This window comes from Setaria italica, chromosome VII (genome assembly GCF_000263155.2).
Source record: "Setaria italica strain Yugu1 chromosome VII, Setaria_italica_v2.0, whole genome shotgun sequence".
Lineage (NCBI taxonomy): Eukaryota > Viridiplantae > Streptophyta > Magnoliopsida > Poales > Poaceae > Setaria > Setaria italica.
Window position 1 is genome coordinate 16,153,698 of NC_028456.1, and position 8,442 is coordinate 16,162,139.

General features: G+C 42.7%; 1 protein-coding gene across 1 annotated transcript; it reads right to left on the reverse strand.

Moving 5' to 3' along the window:
- Positions 1–267: 267 nt before the first annotated feature.
- On the reverse strand, positions 268–5,980 carry LOC111257948 (homeobox-leucine zipper protein ROC6-like). Its single transcript, XM_022828503.1, has 9 exons — positions 5,976–5,980; positions 5,805–5,820; positions 3,950–4,191; positions 3,744–3,861; positions 2,873–3,433; positions 2,353–2,766; positions 1,652–1,832; positions 1,139–1,551; positions 268–687 (listed from the first exon to the last, which is right to left on the reverse strand). Exons 1-9 carry the CDS (start codon positions 5,978–5,980, stop codon positions 268–270), a joined length of 2,370 nt encoding a protein of 789 aa, XP_022684238.1.
- Positions 5,981–8,442: the final 2,462 nt, after the last annotated feature.

The window sequence follows — 8,442 nt, forward strand, 5'->3', positions numbered from 1 at the left end:
TGTGTCTGGGTAAAAGTAAAGTTTACACAAATTCATGATACAAGAGGTTCAATGTAATAACAATTAACAACCATGTCTGACAGGGCATTTCATTCAGAAACCAAGCCAATGCACCTACTAGCGACATGCCCAGCGCAAAGCTTAGAGCACAATCGATTAGTTCTTGACTTGATTCCTCTAACCGCTCCATGCACTATTGTATATATGAAAACATAAACTGTTCTTGAGTCTAATTTTATTCTCTTCGCCATTCTCCGACATAGCCAGTCAGTTCACGATGACGTTATTGGCCCCGACGGCGTCCTTGATCTTCTTTATCGCATCGCAGAGCTGCTGTCCTGCATTGTCAAAGGCCCGGGTAGTGGCATGGTCGCCTGATGGGGAGCTAGGCAACATTGCTTGGAACGCCACAGTAAGAAGTGCTCCTTCACCGTCGTCGTCGTTGTTGTCGATGGGAGCACTAGTAGAGGAGCTGGCAGCGTTGTATCGGGCCTTGCCATGGCCGTCTGGGAGGATGGCGAATCCAGAGGGCACGAGGAAGATGTTGTTTTCGGCGCCAGCCATGATGCCACGCATCACGTTTTCCTCAATGAGACTGTACACCACCAGCGAACCTGACGCGTCGGTGCTTGACTGTTGCAAGATCAGCATGTTGTTGTTCATTCCACGACTTCCCTGAGCAACGATCTGCAATAAAAACAAAAGCCATACTAATCACAAATTTGATGGAATTAAGAAACTGGACTATGTTTTTATGACCATAAATATTAAAGAGATTACTTCTAGTTGTATAAGATCTTAATAGTTGTATCCGAAGCTATGTTATAACAGTTTTGCTCTCTTTTACTTACTTCAAACTAACCCAGTTATTCCTTCATCAGAACAAAATTAACCCGTGGTATATAGTATATATAAGATCTAACTATTCATTATTATGGATAATTTAGTAATTATTACGTTGTAAAAGTGATATTTCAATGGGAATGGTCTTTTAACTTATGATAGTGTCAAAAACTAAAATTAAAGTGATGCCATTTGTGTATTTTTACCATGATACTCTTATACTACCTATACTACCTATACTTAGTCATGTATACTACCCATAATTGAGAAAATTAACAAGAGCATGCAGACTCACAGTGGGGCGGAGGACAGAGACAGCGTTGCCATGGAGGCGTGCAGACGTGGAAACATAGCCCAATTCCTTCACTTGGCCCCCATTGACAAAGCTATCCCACTCGCCACGGCGCTGCAAATTGCAGAGGTACTCGAACACGCGCACTGGCGGTGTGCCAGGCAGCCTGACTGTGGTGGTGGCGCTCAGCACCGTGATTGCAGGCTCTCCAGGCATGATCTCAGCGCAATTCCATATCACCATGCGCACTGCTGCGTCCACCCTCTCAGCAGCAGTGCCACTGCTAACACACCACTGGTTGGTGATGTTGGTCGATGCAATGGTAACCGGCCCAGAGATGGCGGCGTAGAAGCTCGCCGTCATCCGCTGGGCCAGCTCCAAGACTCCCCTCTTCCCCAGCGATGATATGGCTGCCCCTGCAGGATTTCCAGAACAACTGAATCACTAGAATTTCAATACAAGTATGAATGCACTAGTCTTTTATTTTTTGTTTCTATGATGTTTACTTAAATTTACCTGAGCTGCTACTGCTGCTGCTTGGAACATGGCTGGAAGCCAGAACGGCCATGTACTCACACTGCCTCTGGAACGATCTGAGCCAACGGCATGCACCAAAGGCTTGCCCAGAATGGAGAAACTTTCTGAAGAGTGTTGGCACAGCGGCTTCAAGGTACTCCCCGTGCACAACCCATGTGACCTGGAATGCACCAAGAATTTCAATGAGAAGATAGGGTTGCACACACTCGAATTTTATGAAGTCGCAACGTCTTTGCAGCAAACATGTATATGATGTAAAACATAAACTATCTTTTAGTCATTAACAAGTTGACATCAAAGTTATTCACAAAAGTTTAACTCATATGATATACACCGCATGATGTGTCCCTAAAGAAAATTACATTTAAATAATACTATTAGAGGTTAAATAATCACAGGGTTAGCTATATTCGAATTTACATGATATATATAATCACATTATACTACTTTTTGTGGAGCTCATTTGATATACATTGAAATGTGAAAGGCCAAAAATTAAGCTATAAAATCTCAAAGTCAATAATGAAATAACTGACTTTTTTGCTTACAGAATTTGATGGGATGGAGAATTGAGATACATAAAATCAGATGTTGTGAAAATATATCCTTTCTAGCAAATTAATATGATGCCACACATCACTAGAGGTCCAAAAGTTTGATTCTGAATTGTGGTAGAGTACCTTGCAGAAGCCACTCCTCATGCCCTCAAGTATGCAGCCGGATGGCAGCAACCTGTAGCCCGTGCAACTAGCTCCGCTGCTTTGCTGTTGATATCCATGCTGGTTGCCATCAACAGACACGTCTACCACAGCCCACTTCCTCTCCGCCATCATCTTGCTAAACCTCAGAAACTTCACGTTGCGGGTCGGCAGGCACGGCGTTTGCACCCAGAACTCTACATCCATCTGCAAGTACTCCACGGCGTTTGAATTAGGTGATTGATCGTGATCAAAGTGAACACAATAGATGCACGAGATAGAGTATGAGTTCACCAGTTGAATGAGCCCGTCGCGTAAAGAGGAACTGCCGCTGCAGATGACATTGCTGGACCTCACATATGAGACGATATCAGGGAACATCTCTGACCACTGGGCCTGGGAAAACACAATGCAAAAGATGTGATATTTATACACCTGAAAACGCTGGCTGACCATTGCTGGAATGTAATATGTGTAGATTTTAGTTTGGTGTGTGTGTTACCACATCGGTGAGGATGCTGACGAGGTCCATGGCTTCGCCTTTGATCATATCAGTCTCCCTTGTAGCCTCCGCGACAAACCCCCATGGGCAAAATCCAAGTAACCCAGGGAACGTTTGCAAATCGTAGTGCTGGTCGTTGAGCACCTCGCCGTCGATGGTTGGCATCCACAACGGCTGACCCTTCGTTGCCAACATGACAAGCTCCTTGAAAGCACGCTCAGCGTGCGATCGAAGTGTAGCCTGGTTGGTTCTATTGCAGGTGAATGGCACAGGGTTCATGTAAGCTGATGCCTGATTCTCGGATGACATAGGCTGAGGACGTCGTCCTGCCTCACGGATGCTTCTTTTCAGGTAAGCATTGGCACGCTGCAGTTCATCCTTGAGCCTTGCATTTTCACGGAGCAGGCGCTGCCTCTCCAACGTCGTCTGGGTTGCTCCTGCGGGGTCACGACATTTGAAGCATGTCGGGTCCAGCATTAGTTGCTTCAGTTCATTGTTATCAGCTTGCAGCTTCCCATTTTCTTGTTGCAACTCCTTGACCTCGTTTCCACATGCCTTCAACTGCATATGTCAATTGAAGAAATTAGAATAATCGATATCGTTTTTCAAACACATGTATGCGTTTAGCCTTAATTCGTGAATTTTGACAATTAACAGAACAAAAATGTACCACCACTATATACTATCTCTGTTTCTGAAAAAATTATGGTGTTTTAGGACAAGCTAATCAATTTAGAAATGAAATAATTAGTTTGTCCTTAACTTCATTTATTTGAGAATCGGAGGGAGTATTTAGGAACACATTAGAGATATACATACACAAGAGACAGAACAACTGACTTTATAAGATGGTGGCAAGATGTAGACTTACCTTCATCAAGGAGCGCCGGTTTTGGAACCAGAATCGGACCTGCCTTTCCTCTAAACCAATCCTTGTGCCAAGTTGCTGACGCTGTTCAGCATCTGGGTGGGTACACGCGTGGAACATCCTGCATATAGAAGTAGAAGAGAGATGCTTACATTCTTTCAAACAAAAAAATGTGCACAGTGGTTCAATGATTATGGGTAGTGCCTTACGCTTCGAGTTCCTGAACCTGCCGCACATTGAAGCGCTTCGGACGCTTGGATTGCGGTGTCTCACTCTCAGGGAGGTGGTCCTCGTCATGAGTTCTCTGGTTAGTGTCCACATTATGGTCCTCTCCTAGGAGAGCATCCATATCATATTCCACAGGGTAGTCCCATGCTGTAGCGTCTCCCAAGGTGAGGCCAAGTGCTTGTTCCTTGTTGTTGTTCAGATGCCCATCGTTCTCCATAGTAACCTGATAACGAAACGAAACAGTAACAATGATCAAATGGGATTAAAAGTCAAGATCATTCTGTTACTATAGCAGCTAGTTTTTTACCCGGGTAATCTTATTAGTTCAGATGCAAGGCAATCAAAGAATATTTCATTTTCAGTCTCTTCGTGGACTGTGGCGGTGAGTGTATGTACATGTCGTGAAGCAGATAAACAACACGGGTAGACACCTACTTAACAAGCGAAGTTCTACTGTTCAAATATGCCACCACCACATTGGACAACTACACGGCACCCAGGATTTGGTGAAAAGACGACTGAATTGCAAGCTATGATGGCGTGAATGTAAAAACTGCAGTGAAGCCATCCGTGCTTATTCACATGCTGAATTATACTCGATACGAAGCTACGCTGACGAGGCAGGTTTCCTAAAAATTCATTTCCCTCAATTTTCCACAAAATATGTTGCAACACATTCCAAATTATTTGATCCCTAACCATGCAAATCCTCGGGTTTAAGGCTAGTGTGCATAATACTTCACATCATTAGTGGTGAAAGGAACATGGAGATGCAAGAATCAAACTACGCTTAAGAACAAACATAGTAGTTAAAAAACTTGATCCTATACCTTCGATTGAAGCTGCAGTCCTGTTGACACAAGAATGCCTTCGAATGGCTGGGGTGTAGTGGCGTTTTTCGACGGGTAGAAGCTAGTATAAGCTTTGTATGGTTGCTGGTGTAACACGCCTCTGGCTGTGAGAACAACTACCTAGGCCGCCATTCAATTTTGGCTATGAGAAGCTAAGGGTCTCCCGTGGTTTAAGTAACAGGAGATTGGGGTGACGATGAGCACAAGGCCAGAGTGGGTTTAAACGTGAAGGAATAAATCGGCTGGTAAAAACATGTGACAGTATATCTGTATACTTGGAATACATTAATTTCCACAGCTAAAATAATGCTGTGCAGAATTATTGTTCATGCATTGAATTCCTGCCTCGGATTCTTTCTATACGTTTATCTCTTTGTCCAATTCATTTTGCTATGCTGCATTCTCAGGTTTCACTGGTAGCACAAATCTATTGCATTTAATTCATACCATACTAAACTAGGGTCTATTTGGCATTGTTTAAACCATGCTACTGTTACATCTTGACTGCCCAAAAATAAAATGTAACTTGTTCATTCATCTGGGAAAAACTGCAAACACAGAAAAGTAAAGGAAAAACTTTCAACTGACATCAAATTTCCCGGATCAGAAAATATAAAGAGTATTTGAACTAAAACATTTCAAGTAAAGAAAACTCCCAAATTAAAATTATTAAGTTCAAAATAAAGTTTCAATGCGTACAAAAAATTCATATGAAAACATTGAGTTCAAAATTTCAAAAAAGACCATCATGTTTGCAGCTTATTTCGGGCTCTAGGTGGTTGCCTATCAATGGCTGCACCATGCGGCGTAGAGATGTGCAGGAATGATATAATGGAGTTGAGTTGTTAGGGAGGGTAACATACGGAGAGCTGAGAGAAAAGGGGGTATTTTTCTACCTTACGGGGATGAGATCCGGAAAGGACAATATCCACCTCCTATTTGTCAGCTTCCAACTAGGGCGACCTGACCAAAGGAGCTCACTCACATGCACAAGAATTTCCCTGCAAAATGTAAAAATATATGTGAGAAAAAAAGAGTTAGAAAGCCCAATTAATTTCTTTCAAGCAGTAAGACTTAATTAATATCTTTTGCTATTCAAGGCTTGCCGTTTATGGAACATATGCACAATTTTCAGGATAGGTCACTGCGGGCTTACGCCATGATTGTGGTGACGCGATGATGCCCGTTCTTCTAGGTTTGTTCGTCCATTGGTCACCACTCCACTTCATTTAACTGAAAAAATCTTCAAAGGCATAAAAAGAAAATTTTTAAGTGATGTCAAAATGTCCAAAATCAGGAAAAAGGTAGAAAAAGATTCAAGTTGAAATATTGAACTAATTATTTCAAGTAAAGAAAAAGCCAAAACAAAAGTGTCAAGTGTTCAATGCGTCAATGATTTTCAGATCGAAAGATCCAGTTCAATGTTTCGATTTTAAAAAGTGTAACATGGCTGCATTGAGGACCTATTGTTTCTCCTCTCTTCACCGGGTTCACGATGCACGCAGCTCTTTTCTAGCTCCACAGCGGTTGCCTAGCAAGGGCTTTGAAGATGCAGCGTAGAGGCGTGGGGTTTTGCAGATGTTTCAACCTTATGGAGATGATCGAGATCTAGAAGAGATTGTTCTTGCTATACCTGGCTGAACAAAGTATGCATACTCCCTCCATCCTGGAATACAAGACATCCTAGGATTTTTAGGACAAATTAAGGAGGTGGGCAAATGATATGAACCAGCTAGGGTTGTTTCCTGATCTTTCGATGAGAGGCGTGGGATAACTCGATTGGTCGATGGAGACGACGTTCACGGCCCGATTACAGTCTTCCAAGCTACGCCTTAGCAACCGATACACCACCTCCAATGGTTGTTGCAACCTGTTTGTGGCGGCTCTAATCCTTATTAATACCTAGGAGGATGACCAGGGGGGTGTTGGGGTCGTGCTCCAACCGTAGGACATGTCCCTAATGGACCTAACTTGATACACGGCCCATTGGGCCAAAATAAGGCGATGCAGCACCTCTGGATAGAAAACCTCTCGGTAGTATTTTGGTGATTGCGGCCGTCTCAGAATAGATATGGATATGAGTTTGGATCCATATGCAAATAGACTTCATAAGGATTCCAAGAAGTACTTGAATGCCTAAAATGGAGTCTGGATGAGGTCGTGGCGGCCATTGCAAGTTGGGGTAGAGCTGCAGTCTGAATCCAGCGCCAAAATGTGTTGGATTGGATCTCTTTCTTTCCTTGGGCCAAAAGTGACGTGGTGGCCTGGTGGAGGACGTTGGGAATACTTGGACTTGGCTCCCAATCTACTTCTTTGGTCCTCCATACCTTCCATATGTGTTTAACACTATTTTTGATCCATGTATGTATTTCTGTGAGTCAAAAGTTACTAATGTGGTTGTATCCGAGGAGGTGATGTCCTCATCAGCAAATGTCTCATCGACCCTTAGTTAATGGTAACACAAGGCAAGTTTTTCAGTTAACAAGGGAAATATTTGGTAAATTTTTAATTGAGTTGATTGAGTACTTGCTAAAAACTCCTAGAACGCTTTATATTTGAGGACAAATTTTGAACCCTAGGATACCTTATATTTCATGACGGAGAGAGTAATTGTCAAGACATGCCGCTGTGGCCTCTACAGCTTGCATCCGCATTGTTGTTGCCATATATTCACCTCTATAATCTATATTGCCTAGCTAATATATCCATTTCTACCACTGAATTGTTGCAAACTACTATCTTTTATTTGTCAAGGTGTTATGGGGCCATAATTAGGATCTTGACCAAGTATCTAATGCAAAAATTAATTACAAAAAGTAGGATAAAGAAGTTGAAGTGGAATGTTGTACTAATATCCTTACAAAATGATAGTGGTAAGTTTGGTGTATTATTCACCGCTCTTGGCCACTACGCATACTATGCAACGTGAATTGAATATGCCCATAATGAAATCCATGTTTTGATTGGGTTTTAGCTTTACCCAAGAGACAGTTGAAACAGCTAGTGTGGATTAGTTCACTGTCACATCCTAAGAAGAAGAACCACGTGTCCATGCCCCTCCATATACATGCATGAGCAGTGTTATGTAATGAGGCAAATAATATATTATTCACACTAACTCAAGCGAGCCAAACACTGTGCCGTGGTAAAAGTAGCATGATATTCATCTGTACAAAAAATCATGTGGTAAAACAATACAAGCACAGATTGACGAAATATGGACCGCCACGAATCAAGCCCCTGTCTATTGATGCCTTGATTTCTCACACTAGCTTCTAGCTCTTGCGCCTCTGTGGGACTGGGTCACTTTATTTTTTTGATGAGTGACCTTAATGTAATCTATGTATTGAGGATCATCATGCACCGAACCTAATTAGGGGCAAATAACATTTTTCTCTGGGGTGGGGGTGGGTGTGTTGGGAGGGGGGGGGGATTGAGCTTCGATGGAGGGAGTGGGTGAATAACATTTTTATTCTGGGGTGAGCGAGGGTGTATTTTTGTCTGTTGTACGGCAATATGAGTCCGATGCAACTACAGAGTCCTACTCTGACTCAGCATAGTAATGCTACTTCCCTCTGACTAGCTCTTCAAGATTCCATGTAGTCTACGATGCTAGAAGAGCA

Bases quoted from the DNA above. Each gene is read 5' to 3' on its own strand.
- LOC111257948 (XM_022828503.1), bottom strand. The intron at 1,833-2,352 runs GTACTCTACCAC...GGTGCATTCCAG, and splicing joins TGAGGAGTGGCTTCTGCAAG to GTCACATGGGTTGTGCACGG. The intron at 688-1,138 runs GTGAGTCTGCAT...TTTTTATTGCAG, and splicing joins TCTCTGTCCTCCGCCCCACT to ATCGTTGCTCAGGGAAGTCG.